Here is a 20,088-nt window from a genome sequence, read left to right as displayed (position 1 = left end):
CTCATTTGTGGTAGTGGTGAGGACTCGCCTGGCAATATTCAGGAGAAACAAATTAGAGTTGGTCCAAAAGACTGAAAATAATGTTTTGCTCATCAAGAAGTGATGTGTTTTTTAAGTAGATGATTGCATCTTACACCCCATAAGCATTAGCCTCATGACAGAAATCAGCTGTGTATTTCAACCTGGATATGCTCTTAGTAGGAATCGTTGTGTGTGATGAAGTAGCTGGATGCTGAAGCCGCGTTTTCCCCATAACTTTCAGTATGACTTAGCTTTAGAATAAGGGAAGAGAAAGCACCGTTGGGTTTAATGCAAACTGGTTTGTGTTTTCCTGTGAAGAATGTACAACAGGGCTTTGGATGCTGATAACAGCACGTGCCCACCTTGTTTCCATTGGGCTCCAGGCAGGGCTGCCTCCAACGGCCCCAAACCTGCCTTCTCCTACAATTTCTATTTAAAACTGCTACCCTTTGGGTTTATTTTCAAGTGTTAAATAATTTTAATGTTTGCAAAATGGAATGTTACCCAAAATGTTTATTGGTTGTTGGTTTTTTGTTGTTTTTTTTTTTCTTTTTATGTATAAAAGTTAGGAGCGTGAAAAAGGAAACTCATCAGCAGAAGTTGCCAATAAAAACATCACTTGTCGGGTGGTTTTGGTGGAGTGATCTGTCCTCGTGCTGCTGCTGGGAAACGGCCCCAGCACTGCTGCGGGGGGCCGTGGGGCTGAGGGCGGGAGGGGGGGAGGTTCTTCTGAAGGCGGCTGTGCTTTGGGGGTCGATGCGTTCGGACTGCCATAGCATTGTTTAGAAGCCCCAACGTGCTTTTACTGCATTTTAAGGACTCTGGGAGATCAGACCTTGCGCTTCAGGCCTCGCAGCAGCCAGGACCAAAAGCAATTTCACAAAAACGTGCGCTCTGCAGAGCGGTGAGAATCAGGGCGGGAGCTGCGGCCGCTTGAGGCAAAATGGCGACGGCGGCGCGAGGTCTCCGCCTCAGCAAATCAGACGCGGCGGCCGTTGAGCGCGTGGCGGGCCGTTGGCGGGCGGGCTGCGCTCTGAGGGCCGGGCCTGGCGGCGAGGGCTGCAGTGGGTGATTAGGAGAAAGCGTGCTCTTGTACGGCGCGAATACCTTGAAATTAGCTCGTTTTGGGGAAGGAGGCGGCCCCGGCAGCCTGCAGGAGAAGTTGCGTGGATCACTTCTGAGAAGGAGCCGTCTGTGCCATGGAGCTGCAGAAGGACAATGTTAAAAGCAAACAGCAGTGCCTTGTGCACGCCTCCCTGTGCTGCCCTTATCCTGAGGAAGCCCAGCAAAGCATCAGCAGAGGCCTTGCAGCATTATCAGAGGAAAGCTTGCCTTACTTGAGTACATCTTTAGATGCAGATATTGACATGTATAACATGAGAATGAGAACCTGCAGCGTAGAAGTAGCTGAAAGCAAGAGAGAAGCTGATGCACTGAGGAGGGCACGTGGTGGTGATGCACATTCCACCTGTGGGGTGTGTGATGGTGGGAGTCACATCCATGTGGGTGAAGATTCACAGCTGGAGTACATCAGTGCAAATGAAGAGGGTTTTGATGATGGGGATAGCTCAGACGAGCTTTCTAAGCAAAGGAAAGCTGTAGGAATTGAAACCCCAATGGCAGTAGATCCAGTTCATGACATTGCAGGTGGTGGAGCTGCAAAGGAACAAAATCTTGCTGACTCCGCTTCTGATTGTTGTACAGGTGCAGAAGCAGCTATGCCAGAGCTTCCCCAGGTGTTTTTAAACACCTTTCCCCAGGACTCTCTGCTGGTTGGCAGTGGCACGGCTTGTGATTCTAAGGAGGAGCAAGCAATATCTCTCAGTGGTCGTGCTGGAAGTATGGTTGAAAGCCATGCATACAGGAGTAGAGAAAGGAGTTATCCAAATCTGCTTGCCATTCACCGTTCGGAGGTGAAAGATGCTTCCTCACCTAATAGCACGCAGTCCCAACAGAACCACAGGTGTGTTCACAGCACCTTAGTGGAGCAAGGAAGCCCTTCACTGTCACCGAGGGAAAGGACCCTAGCAACAGCCACGCAGTTCTGCAAAAGTGCAGGGGACTCTGATTTTTACAGCTGTGAGGAACCCCTCCTGTGCATGTGTGGTGCCAGCTGTGCTTACTGCGCTGCGAAGGCGGATGAGAACCAGTGTCCAGCCCCTGAATTTCTCACTATTAAGGATCTCTGTTTTGGGGAGGAAGCTGCAGGGAAGTCTTACAGTGCAAATACCACCGCCTCCCTCAACTTGGAGTGTTGTGAAAACTTGGTAAATGTGGCCAGTAATTCTAAAGTTAACCAGGCTGTTGATGCAAGTTCTGATTTTAGAGTTTGCTTTACAACTAGCAGAAGTACCAACACTCGAGTTCCACTCTTATCCAGGGCAATTAATACAGAGATAACAATGATGAACAAATTCAGACACACGGGTTGGCTTGGGGAAACTTGTGCCAGTGTTGCTCACGGTACAGACTGGCTGTCTGGAACTGGTCCTACAGAGGAAACAGGATCACAGCTTGCTGATGTGCACCAGGATGGCAGTGCTGCAGCAGCTGAAAGAAGTTCACAAGTTAAGGTAACTTCAGGAATAATAATGTTGATGCGTAGAGCTTTGTTAACCTAACATTGCTCAGAACTTGTCTATACAAATGTTAATCTGTAACTTCTTTGTAATCTTTATTTAGGATCAGTGGGAATCCAAAACTGAGTCGTGTAGCAGCGGTTTAAAGATAAAGGCTGACAGGTGGGTCGTGGATTGTTCTCTGTTTGGAGTTCTAGGTGCCAGGTGAGATTTCTGTATTGGAGATGGAAAGGCTCTGTACATTGCAGGGGAGTTGGGCTGGATGGCCTTTAAAGGTCACTTCCAACTCTAAGGATTCTGATTCTATAATCCTGCAAATAGGAGGAACTGATTGCATTATCTTTTTCTTTAAATCCCATCAGAAGTAGCTTCTGTAAAGCTGCTCATTAAACAGTAAAACATAGTAAACCTGTAGTATCGACTCAAATGCTTCCTGATTGTATTTGTTATTATTCTGAAGGCCAGCAGACCTCAACAAAGAAACAGTGAAGAATTCTGTGTCTGTCTGTCAAAATCTACTGCAGAGAGCTATTGAAGCAGAGTTGCAGGTTCTAAATGCTCACTATCAGATGTGCTATCAACACTGCTTGAAGATCTACAAACTGGCTTTGGAGGAAAACGCATGTTTTAGCAGGCATGTATTTTAATGTCCTTCTGAGTGAAATGGGTAACTTGGCATTAATTGCTAAATATTTGCCCTGCAGCAAACCTGGGATTCCACCTGTGGATGCCTAACAGTGCTGCTGATGGGGAAAATTTTTCTTTCCTCTGTGTATTTTAACAGCTACCATGGAAATACTTCTGCTAATACTGAAGTAGGTTCATCTGTCACGTCCGTTTTGGAAGAGCTAAAAAAGGATTACAGCAGTATGAGAGCAAAAATCCAAATGGGCACGCCTTTGAGCACGCTTCCACCACTGTCAGTGGAGATAAAGTTATTGCCAATTGTTTCTTCTTATGTCCCATACAAGGTATTTTTATTCATTTTTTCTTTGTTTGCTTTTAATAATTCCTTTCTCGAAAATTAAGTCCTGTTTTCTCTTCTGACAGTTATTCAGGGAGGAACTTTGCCATGGGTAAGTAGTCCTTGTTTCTGGTTTTAAAGCTCAAAATAAATGAGAGCAGACCTTAAAAGATGTTTAACTTTGGATTCCTTTATTTGGGGGTGCATTTTGTTGGTCCAGACTGCATAGCACTTCAGGTGCAGTGGTTTCATTTCAAGGAAAGCTCTGCTCTGTAGTGTTCTTAGATGGGAACTGTGCAGTGGTTATTAAATTAAAAAGTGTGGAGCTGCATTCTGTATTAAGTTCTTGGATCTTTTGCAGTTCTGTTTCAGGCATGAGAAAAGCAGGGTTTGAAGCTTCAGCATTGCAAGAAATCAGAACTCCTGTCAACATGGTAGGTGGGGGTTTGTTGTTACTTGAGTTTCACAGATGTTTGTGCTGGGAGCAGTGTCTCTTTTCAGGTATGCTCTGATACAGCCATGGCCTGTAAGGCCCAACCTGGGATTCTCTGCCAGTAACAGCAAGAGCTGCTGAGTGACCAGTTTGGGGTGTCCTTTGGATGCAAAATAACATAGGGGTTCTTGGTGAGATCAGTAGGTTTGCTTTTTAAAATTTGCCTGTTTAATTGATTAATATTCTAAGGTAATAAAAAAGTATTATCAAGTGCAAGTTGTATAATATAACTGGAATGTGCTTGTAGGAGAAAGCACAGACCACATGTTTGACTGACGGCCAGCAGCCCAGTGACTCTGCTTCCTCCAGGATGTCCCAAGAGCAGGGCATGCAGCACGGTAAGCTTGCTGCTTCTGGTACAATTCTGGTACCTCACCCCTCATTGTTTGAGGGCTGAGGTTGGGGGAATGGTGTAAAATACATACTAGTAAGCATTCCGACACGGGACAGTAGAATATCACTATATCTCAGCCATCTATTACACTTTGTATCCAGAAAAAAGTAATTATAAACCTGTGCTACTTGAATCAGAAGGGAGATCTTGTATGTGTTACCTCCTCATCAAGTAGCAGCAAATAGTGTAAGTAGCTGGGATCCTCCTAAACATGTAGCAGTTTGATATTCATTCATCTGAGTTTGACACACTGAAGTTTATTTGTACTGTCAAGGATATGTGAGAAACAAAGAATGGAATGAATGTTGGTTTGATGCTAAAGAGGACTTCGCAGTAACAGATTTTTCAGTAACACCTGAAGAAGTGGGGAAGCACCAAGAGAAACAAGACACGGTTGGCTTAAGAGGTGAGGTCACATGCTTTAAGGTGGTGTACCTAATAATGGCATCCATATTGTGCACTCTTTGTTCCTTTCTGCATCCTGCCCCATAATGGCTTCTTCAGAATTACTTTACAGAGATGTCAGTTTGAGCTGAAAAAATGGTAAGTCTGATTTCTTATGTTTGTTATCAGAAGCAAAGATAACGGAGGGTGCAAATGAGTGCACATTTGTTTGCATTGGTGGCTTGAGTTCTTCGGTGTCCGAGGTACGCCTGCTTCCATTTCCATAGCAGTGATGTATCACTGCTCAAGTGAGGTTTCACACTATATCCCTGCAAACAAAACGTGTGTGTGTTTTTGTAGGGTGATCTGAGATCGCATTTCCAGAAGTACCAGATCTCTGTCATTCTGCTTTGTGCGGATTCTGATAACCACAGGTACACTAATAAAGTTTTATTAAGTAATGTAGATACAGATTGGTTGGCAAAAAGCTGTGATTCCAGGCAGCTTCTTCCCTTATGAGAAGCTAAATAGCTTGGAATTTCCTTCTGCAACATGGTTGATATTCAAAAGATGAGAGTCATCGTGAGTTCATATTGATAGTTCCAAAATACTTATCAACATCGTGTAGTAATTGAAGATGTACTTCACTTAGTTTCCTATTTCATGTCTCAGATGCGCAGTTCTTGGCTTTAAAGACACCTCTGCAGCAAAGTTGGCAGTGGAAGAAATGAACAAGACAAAAATTAAAGGAAAACCAATAAGTGTGGAACTTGTCAGTAATCCATCAGAGAACAGATCTTCGGCTGCCCGAATACTTGGGAAGAAGCTTTGGTGTGAAGCTCTCTCTGTTGCTAACAGTGCAAGCAGTGATCAGAATGAAACACTCCCATCAGCCTCTGGTTCTGTGGGAGCACCTGGTGCCTCCTCTGCTTCTGAGAAGGTGCCTCTCCTGCCCAGGGCTTCTTTACAAACTCCTTGCTCTACACAAGTGCCGTCAGAAGCGAAGCGCCCCAAATCCTCTGCCAAAGACTCCATACGTTTTCTATTTGCAGTTAATCAAAAGGTAATTAATGATTACTGCGGCTTCTTTATGTGGCAGGTTGGAGCCTTACAACTTCCTGCTCTCTAACATGTTATGTTTATTGCTTACTGAACAGGGTTAGGGCGTGAAAGCATGGAATGTGTCAGTTATAAATTGGTGACATGCTGGAAAAGAGTGAGAACACCATTTGTTTGCTCCCACAGCAAGCTGTGATATTTCTTCTTAACCCCAAACCAGTAGCCCAGGCATCTGCATGAGATTTTTATCTTGTTTTTCTTCTCTTTTAGTTTTACTTGGCACGCTTTCAATGTGAATGTCTTTTGATTTTGATACAGGGAAGATTTGGGGATACCAGAGGAAAAGCTATCCGGTTTTACATGTAATTGCACAGTAGTATCATAGGTATCATTCCTTTATTCACTCTCGTTGGTCATTGGAGGGTAAGGCAAAATTAGTAATGGCTGGTAAACTGTAGGCATGCTATCTGTATTTCTCTCACATCTCATTTTTCTGTAACACAAATACTTATTGGTAGTAAAGATGCTCCAAATGACTTGTGCAGTACATAGCCCATTCACTGCCTGCTGGTTTTCATGCAATTTTAGGATACTGGAGAAAATTCCCTGCCAAAAGCACCTGCTGCTCCTTGCTCCACTAATTCATTAGAAGCCTTTATGTCTCCTAACGCATTGAACTTGAGCAGTTTTGCCAAATTAATGAAGAAACTTAAAGACATTCATCCAGAAGCTAGTAGGTGAGAGTACTTGGATTGCAGTTCTGCCCTTATTTGTAATGAATACGATAGCCAGAATTACTTGAGCACTAAATAATGGCATAAAAAGTGATGTTAACAGTTATTTCTGTTGCTCCTACAGAGACAGAATTGTGGATGCACTGCTGGAGGTGAGGAAGAACAATAATGGTGTCCTAAGTGGCTTGTCCATCAGCTCTATTATGGAAAGGGCCTCTGTAATCCTTAGGAAACCAAGGCCTGCTTGCACAGGGAAAGGCAGTGTCAATCAGTGAGTATTCTAGCCTACAAGAACACAGGTGTGAATTTATCTAGCTGTGTAGCCTGACTAGGAGAACTTCCTAGGAACCTCTTCCTGCATAAAAAGTAAGAGAATGAATCACCAAAACAACAATTTCTAAAGATTAACTGTTGCTGCAGAACGTCTGTAAGCAGAGGAGCTTGCTAGCTCTGTGCCCTTATCAAACTGGGTACGACGGGGGGCTTTATTATGCAGGTTGTATTGATGTACTCAGTGGAGTACGTTATCAATGTTCTGGGCAAAGCTGACATCTAATGGCCAGTTCCTGTGTAGCATTTCAAAGAGGAATTCCAGTACAGGCTCAATACTGGTTTAAAACCTGGTGATTTCTTCTGTTGTATGGTATTTATTTCTGGTGTAGATATTGAACAGAATAAGTTTGTACGTCCTCTAGTTTTTGCATGTTGAAGGACTTCGTAGACAGTTCCTTTCTTCTACTTGCTTGCCTGGAAATCTTGCATTGTTTTCTCCCTTTGGCAGAGTTAGCCCAGAGTTGGACATCTCAATGTTTATACATCTGTATATTTGTTAAGAGGGAAGTTAGGCCTGTGCTGAAAGCACCATCGGGAAACGCATGGAGCCCGTTCACTTCTAAATGATGACTTGATGACTTTGAATTAACTCGGGTGATTCACAAAATTACTTCTGGATGTGATCAGTTACACAAGGACTATTTTATTTTATCGTAATAACTTTTCTGTGCAGTTCTCAGGGCTGGGAAATGTCGCTCTTGTGTGCAAACTTCTGCCCTCCATAGCAAAAGCAGTACAGCCTCTAGTGGTGCTCTGGGATGCTGACATTGCTGATGTTTTGTTTCACGTTACACGTGTTCAGGCCAAACTTAATCTGTTTTTACTTTTTCTTTCTTTCTATGTAGATGATTTAATGAAGAATTGAACTCTTCACATGACAGATTTTTGCAGTCCAGCTCGCTCTGGGATTGTTCTGTATTTCTTGTTTGTTTCATTTTGGTAGGGCTTCATGAACACTCGCTTAGCACTGCTGTATGGTTTGCAGTTCTGTTTGACAGAACATAGCCCAAAGGTCTTTTGAGAGTGGCTTTTTGTGCAGGCAGATGTTAAGTAATTCTTCCCAGTTTTGTTGTTCTGTGTAGTTCAGTGTACTTCTCTGAGGTTGAAGGCTCCCATTTCAGCACAGTGAGACTTCTCTCATAACAGCAGGACTTCTCTCTGCTGAAGCACACAACCCCCGGCTCCTGGTGCCACTCCGTGTCAGGCACGGTGATAGCTGCAGTGCTAACAAACAGCCAGCATGCTTATACGCTTTCCAGATAACGATTCCAAATATTGTGCAGAAATGTCAAGTATCCTTTTCATACAAGGCAGGGGAGGGAGAGGCAGTAAGGGCCGGCTTGGAGAACACACAGTGCTGGCGGTGTGGTTACGTAAGCCCTGTGCTGCAGTGGCTGCTCCGAGCAGAGCTGTGCCCTAGAGAGCTGGGCCTCTAAGCCTCCTTCGGGTCCTATAGCACAGCACAGGGGAAAGCCTCTCCCACCCAGACTCTCTCTGAGATCTGCTTTGGGTTGATACAGGAGCACTCAGCCTTTTGTTTGCCTGTGGAGCTGCTCCCGGGGCTCTGCATCCTCTTCTGGCAATGGAAGGAGAGGCAGCTTAGGTGTGTGCCTGCCGTGAAGCTGAGGGGAGCTAGCACTGATGGTCGCTGATAGGCGTGTGCTGTCATACCACACCTGCATCGCTGTCCACCTCTGTCCCTTGGCTGTGCTTTGCCCTAGCTCCTGGCTGCCCGTGCTGCTGAAAGCAGCCTTACCGTGAATAAAGGTTGAGATGCTTTCTTCACAGAGTTGTGCCGCTGTTTTGCTGTTTCCAAATCTCACCCGTTTTGTCTCCCCTCAACAGAACCGTGGTGGCAAACACTTCCCAAGCCCCGGTGCTGCGCTGCCAGGCGCTGCTGCTGGTTTATCCTGAAGCTGCAGGTCAGGCCTCCGCTTTGGTTTCCGCACCCAGCTGAGCGTAGTGCCAGGCTTTGCCCTTCCACACTGCTAACAGCACACGCTGCCCTCCGAGCTCCCTAGTTGTGCAATTAGATGGGCATGATGCTTTACAGGGGGAGGCGTGCTGCTGCGGTTGCGATGGTAAAGCGGGGATGTCTGTAACGCAGAGCGCTCCCGATTCCCGCAGGTGGAGCTGTGCGAACTCGCTTGATTTCTGTTAAGGCGAAACAAGCACGAAGGACGGGCACGATCGCGCGGCAGCTCCCGGCGAGGCGGCAGCCGGGCCCCTCGCTCCTGGCCATGGCCCTGCTGCCGCGCCGCTTCCTCTGCTTCGTGCTGGGTGAGTGCTGCGGGCTGCGCCGGCATCCAGGGGCGAGCGGGGCTCTGGGAGAGGCTCCTTAACGCGGGCTGTGTGGGCTCTGCCCGAGCTTTGCCGGCTACGGGGGGAACGGGAAGGAGCGGTCGTTCCCAAGTGCTGAGAAACGATCAAAGTTGGGCTCTGCGTTTGCTGGCGGTGATGCTGTCCGACACGGTCCTCTGTGCACACTGAGATGCACTGAAGAGCACTCAACGCCAGAAGACACCCCCTGCCTTTTGCTTTCTAATACAGAAACTAACGGCAGGGAAACTGCTCTAGGAGGGGGGTTTGCCATTTTCCCATTTCTGAACCAGGCGCGAGGAGAGGACGCAGCCAGAAGCGCTCCTTGTGGCCAGCACTTCTGAGCTGGGGATGGATTTGCAGGTGGGAGACTGCCATTCACTTTGGGAACTCCTGCATCACCCATCTGCTTTCACAAGGCATGAGGTCTCAATGTTGGTAGGGTTTCGTGTGCAACAGGTAGAGGATTGGCTTATAACCCGAGTATACCCAGTGAAAACCTTAGGATTGTGCTTTGGTACTTCGTATAAGAAGTTTGTTTAAGACTGTTTAAAACAGAAACTGCACAGTGCCGTGCAGCTGCTCTTGCATGACCCTGAAGTGCTCTTTGAGGAAACGTAGGTTCGTTTTTCCCCCGTTTGCACTCCAGGTTTTTCTGGAGGTGTTCTCCTGGTAGCCCCACTGAATAATGCATGGAACTGTGCTGCATAACGGCCTCATCCCGGCGCTGTCATTAACTGCACTGCTCTGTAGCTGCAGCTTGTTCAGGGGGAGCAGAAAACAGTGCCGGCAGGCAAAGCGCGCTCTGCTCTGCTAGGTGGGAGCGTGTGGTCCTGCTGCCAGCACATGGCAGTTCCTGCTGCTGTAGGATTTCTGTCTGCACTCCCTTTCCCTTCTCTTGGGTCACAAATGTAAGCCTGCTGCTGAGACGTTACCCCACGGGGAGCCTGGGGCAGTGTCCCTCTTGGTGGGATCCCTGCTGCTTTCCCCTTCCAGGGGTGGGATTCTTCCACCTTCTTCCCGTAGTCATTCTCATCATTGCCATCTGTGCAGAGCCCCAAACCCAGAGTAAAACCCAATCTTTGTTGTTCTTTAACTGGTGAAATGTCCAGGGGGAAGGAAGTCATGGCCACGAGGCTTTCCTGGTTCGGCTGCGGGACGTCTGCTCATTCTTTTGCTGCACCTTTTACCACGTGGTTTGGGTTCAGGGACTTTGGAAATAAGAGAGTGTGAGCTGGTGGTACTCCAGGCTGCTCTTTTCCAGTTCCAGCACTCGCAGCAGGACATCTGCCTCTGTGTAAGCCACTTAGCTGTGATAGATGGCAGCTAATCCTGGCGCTGAGTTGGGGATGCATTTCTTTCACTGGGTCCTTTTGCAGGTTTTTTTCCAAGTATGTTCTGCTCTAGTTGGGGGGGAAAAAAAAAAGAGATTAAAAGAAAAAAAAGCTTGATTGTTCCTTGCTGCTCTGTGGCCTTGGACAGATGTGGCTGCAGTGGGGGCGACCACTGAGATGGCTGAGTGGTGAATGTTGAGGTTGCTGATGCTTCTGATGAAGCAGGCGTGGGTTTTCTTTTTCAGAAAGGAAAAATCAAACAAGCTATGCTAACAGACGTGCCAACAGCTTGCTGTACGAGTGCTGAGGCAGACACAGAGAGCTCAGCTCTCACAGGGTGCAGGGGCTTTGCTGAGCCCTGGCTGCCGTGCTAGTGCAGCTCCTCGTGCTGAGCTGTGGTCTCATGGTGCAGCGCAATGCAGAAGTGCCCAGGGAGGCCAGCTGGTTCTGTTTTGGTGTTATGAAAGGAATACAGACCACTTTAGAGGCCTGGATGGCATCCAAAATAAAACTGGGGAAGCTGGCTTAAGGCTGAGACTGCTTTGTTGCATCTCTGTCTAGTTGGTCACTTCTGTGTCAAGTCAGTGCAGCCACTCCTGCTGGCTCTTCACCATCTCCCTTCCAGCCTCACCTGCTGAGCTTTCTTCCTAGCAAAAAAAAGCTTTGTTGGTGCTCTAAGCAACCCCAGCCCTGTTTGCCACGCTGGAGCGCCAGCTGTATCCCAAGGTACCTGTTGCCATTAAAGGTGAAACAGCTGTGTCAGGTTGGGTTGTTGGCTTCTTGTTGGCAGGAGCAGACCCTCTAGTGGGCTCTGCTGCCTGATTTCCATGTCTGTGGAGTTCCCTGTGGGTTGCACATGGAGCTTTGTTTTTGCTGGTGGATGAATGAATGGATGGATGAAGTGGGATCAAGGGCTCCCAGCTCAAGGCTGTCAAGCTGAAGATGCACAGAAAACCGCATTATTTCTGTTAAACCCAAGTAGATGTGCAGGGTTACTGCAACACTGGCTGCATTAGGTCCTGGAACAGAGGGGACTTGAGGCTTCCTATTCACATGGAGAGATGTTGGCCTCCGTATGAAAAAGGCAACGGTGAGCCTGGGCTCAAACCTGCTTCATGCTCTTCTGGGTCGCTGTGCCATCAGCGCTGGCATTGCCACATCTTTCTAGGTAAGGCTTGGTGGGAAGCCGTCCGTGCTTTGTGTGGGTGAGCAGAAGAGAAGTGCGTTATTCAGCTGGAAGGGAAAAACAGCCAGCATCAAGAAAACTGTCTTAAAAAGTGAAATGAATTTTCCCTAGCTGGGAAAATGCATGTTGAAAGTATTTAGGCGAGCCGTAATTCTTTGCAGCCTGGGATGAATGCATCAGCGAGACACTGGAGCTGTTTATTTTGCTTTGCTCTAATGGATTTTTATATGTATTTATTTTGTTCTTTGTAGGCTGTGCGCTCAGCTGAGTGAGTAACGTGTGTCCGGGAGCCATTTCTTTAGATCTCGAAGGTAGTTCAATAAAGCAGCCTCTAGTTGTGCACAGCAGAATGCACCCAGCTTAACGCAGACAAATGCTTTGGGAACCCAAGCAACATGATCAAAGCACTGCTGTCCCCCAAAACGACCTCCAGCATCTGTGCCTGAGGTGCTCACCCTCCTCCCGACACACACCAGGCACTGTGGGCATTGCTACCTCTGGTTGCCTCAGCATCCTTCTGCTGGGCCCACGTGGCATCACCCAGCTGCACCTCAGTGGATCCTGTGTTTTTGGCATCCTTTTCTCTGCTTCCATTGAAGAAATGACCCCAAAGCTCGGCTCCAGCGGCAGGGTGGGCATGCAGGCTTCACTGTCCTCCTCTTTGCAACCCCATGGTCTCTGGGAGTTTTGGGTAACAAAAACCCATGCTTCTCTACAATAATTTAACCAGGGCAGATATTTTTTAAAAAGCCCACGCTATTCATTAAGGATGTAATTATAGCTAACTGCTTATGCCAGGTTTTGGTGTGTAGTCAGCCAGCAGTTGGTGTGCAGCGTGCCTGGCTTCTGATTCATAGTCCAGTCCCTCCCCTCTTCATCTGGTCTTTATTTTATCTATGTGCTAAATCAGTTATTTTTTGGAAAAAGAGCATTTGCTGCTCTGTCCTGCTTGGAGTTGAGTCCAGGGACATCCAAGCTAAGTCCCCTTCCTGGAAGTATGCTCGACAGCCACCAGCACCTGACAAGAACATCGTGTCTCTCCTGCTGCTCCACGTGGGGAACTGAGGTCAGGGGGGAAACTGGAGCAGCCTGGGGATGCCTGTTGCCATTTATTTATTAGCTAACAGCATCTAGCAGTGCTGCTATCAGGCAAAAAGTTGGTCGTGTTTTAATCCAGTACTCTGGATTGGATTTAATCCTATGGCAGCTGCTCTGTGCAAACCTGAATCATCCCTTGCGTGGGGAGAGGTTGGCTGTAGGTACAGGAAACCACTCTAAGAGATGCTCCATGAGATACTGAACGTGGAGCTCTCCCACCAGAGGTGCCTGAGTATGGCAGAGCTTCAGCACAGAGTTTCTTCTGAGGAGGGGAAAGGCTGCGTGCAGGGCCTTATTGACAACACAAGGGAAAATGAATAGATAGCTGGCAGCACGAATGGGAGATGCTCAGGATAGCAATTGTGAAACAATAACCCAGGGTTATTTAGAAGAAAGCCCTCAGGAATGTCTCTGCAGCAAGTTTTGGTGCCACCACAAGTTTGTGCCGTGGGTGGTTTGGGCACGCCAGGCAGACCACAGCCCATTCGCTTGCATGTGGGCGCAGCTGGGAGCTGTGGGCTTAGCTGTAGTGCTGGGAGCACTCACTGGTGCTGCAGTGCTGTGCAGGCAAAGTCTGAACCACAAAGCTCATTCTCGATGCAACAGAGCAAACCTGCAGACAACAAGGAGGAAAGCAGGGTGATTTCAGCCTGGGCTTGTTCAGAAAGCAAATGATTTCACATAGGGTTTTGTAGTGTTTGGGAGAAAATATTGGGGTTTTAGTTCTTGGAGCCCAGAGCTTTGCTGGCTTGTAGATACGTGTGCTTGATCGCTGCCAGCCCTGCTGCAATTGTCGCTTAGCAGTGGTCTGCTGCCTTTGGGGGTTTAATGAGACCTCTGAGCTTTCAGCTGAATATCCAGCTGTTTTCTGCTCCCTGCCATGCAGCCCTGAGCACTCTCCACCAGAAACACCTGCCAGTCCAGCTGGAGCTGGGATGATTGCTGACGCATCCATGGGCAACGTGTGCTCTGCATGTGTTCCTTCGTTCTACATCCAGCACCATCCAGGGGTGCCAGAGGCACAGGGACATTCATTTAATGGCATATCTTTAATAGCAGAGCAAACCAAGGGACCTGAACCTCTCCTCGTACACCTTGCCACTACTTTCCCCAGCTGCTCACAGCCACGCTCAGCCTATCCATGCCTTTGAGATGCTTTGCTTGGCGAGTACTTAAAGCTCCTGGGGTCATGTTTTCACTTGGTTTGATTTCTTTGTGCCTTTATTTTCTTATTCTGGAGTTCATTTTTGTGCTGAATACAAGATAGCTGTAGCTTGCAGCTGCTTAGGTATGCTTGTGGTTGCTTCTTGTCTTTCCACCCAAGGTGGAGCTGCCAATTAGGGTGTTTTCCTCTAGGAAGTGGCCATGGTGTCGGTTATTCAGGAACAGATGTCAGGAAATGCTGGGGCTTCGCTAATATTAGTTGTTGTGCTGGTACAAGTGGATGACCTGTCTCCAGTCTCATCTGTGCTAATTGGCTCTGGGCAGCCAGGCTGGGCTCAGTTAAATTCTGCTTCTCATGTTGTATCGCTCTTGAATTTCTCAGAGCGGCTTTCTCTCCCCCAGTTCCTCTCTGTTTTGCGTGCCTCGCTCGCTTCTGCATGGCTCTGGTTCCTGCTTTGCTCCCAGTTCCCCTTGGGCTCTCTCCTGCCTGCTGTTCAGTCTGCTCTCCTCCAAGCCCTGCTTTCTCCCTTTGCACCGCATGCTCAGAATCGCTCCCGTGGATGACTTTGGCCGTTGCAGCCCGTTGTTCCCAAGGCCAACATTTCTGTGGCTAAACTCTGTGCTAATTATTTCTTTTGTTAAGAAATGAAATAAAAAATACCCCCTCCCCTCCAGCTTTTGCACTGAGCTATTCACATGTAGCAAAAAATAGAGTCGGTATGCAATGCTTGCCTGCAATGTGCTCCAGTAGCTGCAAAGGCACCGGCAGGCACTTTGGGACCAGGAGCAAGGTATTATTTATAGCCAGCTGCAGTAAATCATTCCTACTAAGGTTTTTCTTTCAGCCTGATCCCCGTGTAACATTACTGCTGCTTTCCATAGAAAAATTGCACAAATTCATCCAATAACACAACCTGGGTAGGAGCCCAGTCATGCTGCTCACAGTCACTCCCTGCTGCCTTTTCTCCAATGCAGTCTTGCCCCAAATTCCACTGGTGGAGCCCACAAGAAGCATCTTTCTCCTCTGATCCCAAACCCCCCTATAGCAGAGCTCAGACCAGCGGTGACACAAATTTCAGTGCTGGTGCACACGATCCATGCAAAAATGGGTATTTGTTTGGAAGCACAGAGCCTTGCAGGTAATTGGTAAGGAGTCCTTGACACAGGGCCCATCTGTGCTGCTGGCTTTTAACAAAAACACTGTGAATTTGAAGTCCATGTGATCAGCAGAGGATAAGGCTGTGCCCTTCCTGTTTCATGCCTTACCTGGGAGGACACGCTGTGAATAATTGATTCAGGCATCAGGCACATGGACGAGTAACTGAAGATGACACTGCAGGGTCAGAGGAACTGGGGAGAGGGGAAAATAACAAAAAAGCATAGCATGTTTTTGAAGGGGCTGTCTAAGAGCAGGGCTGCCTTTACGTTGTGCAGATGGGTTTAGCTCCAAGCACCGGCTCAGGGCAGGGCTCAGTTATGGGTGCCATTCACTGCCTGGTCCCATGGTAAGTATGGGGAGGTGGTGACCCACAGCCTGACCCTGTGGCCTGTCTTTCAGCCCATCACTTCATCGCGGCGACGGCATGCCATGAGGCGGAGTACGGCCGGCAGATCCGTGAGCGCTGCCTCCGGCCCTTCAAGCTCAGCATGGAGGGCATCGGGCAGCGGCTGTGGTGCGACTGGGATGAGACCATGGGGTAAGTGTGGGCCTTCCTCTCCAAAACACCTCATGAGCCAAAAAGGGAGCAGGGCCAGAGCTGGCGAGCCTTGGGTGGTACCACATCAGGGACCTCCTGCACCCATATTTGATTTGGGGATGGATTGAGTTCAGCAATGGGTTTTCTTCCACAAAGGACCAAATGTGCCATTTCAGTCTGCTTTTTTGTTGTGCTACGCTGTGACAGAGCCCTGGCATAGGTACCCAGAGAGGCTATGGGGTCTCCTCCTTGGATACCTCCAGACCCACCTTGATGTGCTGGGCACCCTGCTCTGGGTATCTCAGCTGGAGCAGGGGTTGGGCCAGAGGGAACCAGAGATCCCACACTCCCTTACTGGTGAGACACTCTCTGTATTTAAAGTTTCAGGCTGTCCTGCAGGCTTGCCCTTCGCGTCCAGAAGTCGCATGTTGATTTTTCCTGGCGTCTCGGAGGAGAGGTTGGTGTGCTATTTGTAGGGCATGGCAGCCTTCTGCTGAGCCTCGTAATCAGTGTCAGGGAATTAGCAGTGATCTGTGGCAGATGAGAAGCGAAGACCTGGGCTGCTCTCATCACAGCTCACTTTCCATGTTGCGTAACATCGTGCCATGGTCTTAGAAGACAGAAGAGTACAAAAGCAAGCTCCTGCAACACAGCTGGGGATGGAGGGCAGCTGGAAATCGAGAGCAGATGCTGCCACATGCCATGAGTGTGTTGCACAAAAACACAGTTTTCTGGTTAATTTCCTGCCCGTTCCTCTTCTGTGCCAAATTGATATCTTCCTCTCTGTGCATGCAGGTGTATGTAAACACATATGTAGCCTACAAAAACGACAGCTTGGGTTTTCCTTCCTCTTTATCAACGATAAAATGGAGGAGGGAAAGAGTGGGAAGACTGCGTGGGAGATGTTCTGCTTCTTGGAAACCTCATCTGCCCCAAAATCTGACTCTCCTTCCTGAAAAAGGCAATGGGTTTGCAAGACCAGCATTAGCCCTTATTCCATTCTTTTCTATAGGGAAATTTAGTACAGTGTGCGTCGGACATCTCTTGTTTTTGTGATAGCTGGGGCTGCTGCCACTGAGGAAGGGGCACCTCAGGAAGTGCACCCCCTGGTTCAGTGCCACTTGTGGACCAGATGAGGTGCAGTCCATCTCCAGATCTTTGGTAAGGCCACAGCACAGGAAGCAGAGTTGGATTAGAGAGCTGCTTCTTTATCTCCGACATCCTGATTTTCTTCTAAATAGCTTCTACTAAACTTGTTATCCTTGAGGCACTTGGAGGAAACGCTGATAAACTCACAGTGTTTAATTTGATTGCACGAGGTCATTTGCTCCATGGGAGCACAAGCCTCGGGTTATTTAGGAGATGACGTTCTAGGCCTAGCACCTCATTGTTTTTTCTCCATATCTCCCCCCAAGCCAAGGAATTTTGGTGCTTGAAACAATTCTCTGGAACAGAGATCTGAAGGATAAATATTTGAAGGTTTTGCCTCTAGCAGGACTGGTGTCATCTGGCACTGGGTTCTGAGCTCTCATTTCTTGTACAGGGCATTTAGAGGTGGAATAGCCACGAGACATGTCAGTTAAGGCTCAGTTGAGAATTACTGCTCTTACCACCCAAGTCATTTTGGGGCCTTTCTGTCTCTCTCCGCATTTTCCTCAGGCAGCTGACCTCTACGCAACATTTGCCTGTGACCAGGTTTGGTGTTTTCCAACACCAGCAAGCTCTGGTGGCTTTCTCAGTCATGCTTTTTTGGGGAAAGCTGATTTTTTAATTTTTATTTTTGACAATTCAAGTCTTCATCATAGAATCACAGCATCATTTGGGTTGGAAAAGACCTGCAAGATCACCAAGTCCAACCATCAATCAACCGAGCCCGCCCCTCAAACCATGTCCATCTGTGCCATGTCCACACGTCCCTTAAACACCTCCAGCAGCACTGGCTGCAGCCTGAGCACCCTCTCCATGACAAAATGTAGCCAGGGAAGCTGTGTGAGCTGCCACCTACTTTGGGAAGGCAGATTTTAATTAAAAAGTTACATGCACACTGTGTCGTAGGAAGGGAGGAGGATGAACCACCCCACTGCAAGCACAGCACCACAGCTGCAGCCATCACTCAGCTCCAGCCATGGAGGGGCCGCCAGGCTGTCACCCTGCTAAGAATACACCCCAAGCATTTCTTTTTATTGCCAGCTTCCCAAGTGTCTTTGGGATGTGCTGTCTTGAACAGCAACCTTGCAGGGGAAGACATGGTTTTCTTTCCCTTTCCTTTAGAAAGTAAAAGGAGGATTTTGTGAGTTTTTTGCCTTCTTTCATTTTCCTCCCCCTTCCTTTAAAAAGTGGGCTCGCAAGGAGAAGCCTTCCCTTTCTGTATGTGGCTACTCAGTCTCAAGTATCTGTGTGCACATACAGACACCTCTACAACAGAAAGTATGATCTCTATGATAGAAAGTATGTTTTCTGACATACATACAACTGTATTTCTATCTTGGTTATATTTTACCTTCATTACAATGCACAGTAATACTCTTTACCATCACAAACGTTTCTGTTGGTATCCACGCCAGCCCACTTGAGGGCTGAGTGGATCCATGTTAGTGGGGTCTGTGGGATGCACCCTGTGAGGGGAAGCTGGTGAGGACCCAAGTGACCCACTGGTGCCACCCCGGTGCCCTGTCTGTCTTGCAGCACCTACGGGGAGCTGACGAACTGCACGGTTGCGGTGGCTGAGAACCTCACTTGCTACTGGCCCAACCGCTTGGTGGATGAGTTCTTCGTCGCCGTCCACAGCCACTACTTCAGGAACTGCTCCCCGTCTGGCCGGGCGCTGCGTGACCCCCCCAACAGCATCCTCTGCCCCTTCATCCTGGTGCCCATCCTCGTCACCCTGCTGATGACTGCGCTGGTGGTGTGGCGGAGCAAACGCAGCGAGGGCATCGTTTAGGGACGGTTTATAGGGGAGAGCCTGGCCAAGGAGCATCCCAGAGGGGCCGAGCCCCATTGGTGCTGTTGCATCCTTTGCTGGCCCCTTCCTGGGTGGTGGCTTCCAATTAAATCCATCGTTAACAACCTGGGGATGCTGGTGGCAGTGAGGATGCTGCTCGCTGGGTAATGGGAGAGTGACACAGCTCTGCTCAGCCCTTCCCTGCTTCTCTCCCAGCAGCCCACAGCATCCACTGGGGGGAAAAAAGGAAAAGAATGAAAAAATTGGGGAAAAAAAAACAAGGCAGAGGTCAGTGTTCTGCCTGTGGTGCCAGCACAGCACTGGGACGTGCCATAACCACGAGGACAGCGGGTCAGGGCACAGCCTGGGTAATGAAACCTTCACTTTTTATCCTTTTTTGGTTGTTTTACCCTTTGTAACAGCGGGAAAAGCACCTTCTCCCCCTGCCCACCTGCAGACAGGCTCTGACTAGAGGTGGAGAGATGGGTGATGGTCACTGCTTCACACTGGCAGGTGACACCAGTGGTGGCACTGATGGCCTCGGAAGTGCCCCATGGCCACTGAACAATGGGAATTAGGTGCTTTTCCTAATTAAATAAATACATGCAGCTGCAGTAAAGCAGGTGGCAGTCTTTGGTGCATCCCCTCCACAAAACTGGGCTCTGGGTGGGTTGAGGGCCCGCAGACCTCCTTGCTGCCCCACTGGGTGTCCCCATGGGTCTCCTTTGGGGTCCCAGGATAGGACTTCACCTCCAAAGCCCAGAGGAGGGAGGCACGGAGGGATCTTCAGGTGAGACATGGAAGCTGAGGGGGGAAACACAGAGCTGGGGGATTACACTCAGCCCACGGGAGGAGGATTTCAGTGGGGGGGCTGCTGAAATGGGACACGTGCCAAAATGTGGGCCAAGAGCAGCCCCACATCACCCCTGCAGTCCTGCCGGTCCCTGCCACCTCGTGGAGGGGTTTCATCCCTGGCACAAGTGAAAACTCAATGTGCTTTCCAACCTGCTTGCGTGTGCTTTCCCTTCCTGCCCTCCCTGACATCACCGCTTTGGCAGTGAAGACCTGTCACAGTCACCTCCTGCTTCAAGGAACGTGCTGCTCCACAGTTCATTCCAAATACACACACAGCGGCTGCATTATCTAAAGATCAGTCTCTCCTGCCACACGTCATCCACACATCTCATCTCCTTGCTTTTCTGGGCCTCCGGTAACACCTGCAGGAGGGAAATGTAGCCAGCAAGGCTGCTGCGACCTGGCCCCTGCACAACGCAACAAGTGCTCTGTATGAAATCACACCAACATTTATTCCCGGGGTTTATCTATGTATAAAAGCTGCTGGGCAATCCCCCTGAGGCTGGGGTGAGCAGTGGGAGCTGAGGGCACCA

General features: G+C 48.6%; 1 protein-coding gene across 5 annotated transcripts; it reads left to right on the top strand.

Moving 5' to 3' along the window:
* Positions 1-1,037: 1,037 nt before the first annotated feature.
* RBM44 (RNA binding motif protein 44) lies at positions 1,038-19,319 on the top strand. Of its 5 annotated transcripts, XM_040703785.2 has the most exons (18): positions 1,038-2,594; positions 2,704-2,762; positions 3,061-3,234; positions 3,385-3,571; positions 3,651-3,676; positions 3,926-3,998; positions 4,305-4,395; positions 4,726-4,857; positions 5,025-5,098; positions 5,196-5,269; positions 5,508-5,898; positions 6,483-6,631; positions 6,753-6,899; positions 8,807-8,883; positions 9,089-9,241; positions 15,621-15,759; positions 16,141-16,216; positions 16,772-18,438. In XM_040703785.2, exons 1-18 carry the CDS (start codon positions 1,221-1,223, stop codon positions 16,835-16,837), a joined length of 3,462 nt encoding a protein of 1,153 aa, XP_040559719.1. In that variant the 5' UTR covers positions 1,038-1,220; the 3' UTR covers positions 16,838-18,438. The 5 variants fall into 5 exon arrangements, with proteins under 5 accessions (XP_040559719.1, XP_040559717.1, XP_040559718.1 ...); XM_040703783.2 differs by lacking the exons at positions 16,141-16,216; positions 16,772-18,438 and adding an exon at positions 18,445-19,319; XM_040703784.2 differs by having other exon boundaries at positions 16,141-18,438.
* The last annotated feature ends 769 nt before the right edge of the window (positions 19,320-20,088 follow it).

The sequence above is a fragment of the Gallus gallus genome, chromosome 7, assembly GCF_016699485.2.
Source record: "Gallus gallus isolate bGalGal1 chromosome 7, bGalGal1.mat.broiler.GRCg7b, whole genome shotgun sequence".
NCBI lineage: Eukaryota > Metazoa > Chordata > Aves > Galliformes > Phasianidae > Gallus > Gallus gallus.
This window is presented reverse-complemented; position numbering and strand designations above follow the sequence as displayed.

What these genes read in the sequence shown, in the direction of transcription:
- RBM44 (XM_040703783.2), top strand. Translation starts at nt 1,221, where the DNA reads ATGGAGCTGCAGAAGGACAATGTTAAAAGCAAACAGCAGTGCCTTGTG. An exon ending in TATTTGCAGTTAATCAAAAG is followed by an intron (nt 5,899 to 6,482) that starts GTAATTAATGAT and finishes ATGCAATTTTAG; the next exon opens with GATACTGGAGAAAATTCCCT. An exon ending in GGTTTATCCTGAAGCTGCAG is followed by an intron (nt 8,884 to 9,088) that starts GTCAGGCCTCCG and finishes CGATTCCCGCAG; the next exon opens with GTGGAGCTGTGCGAACTCGC.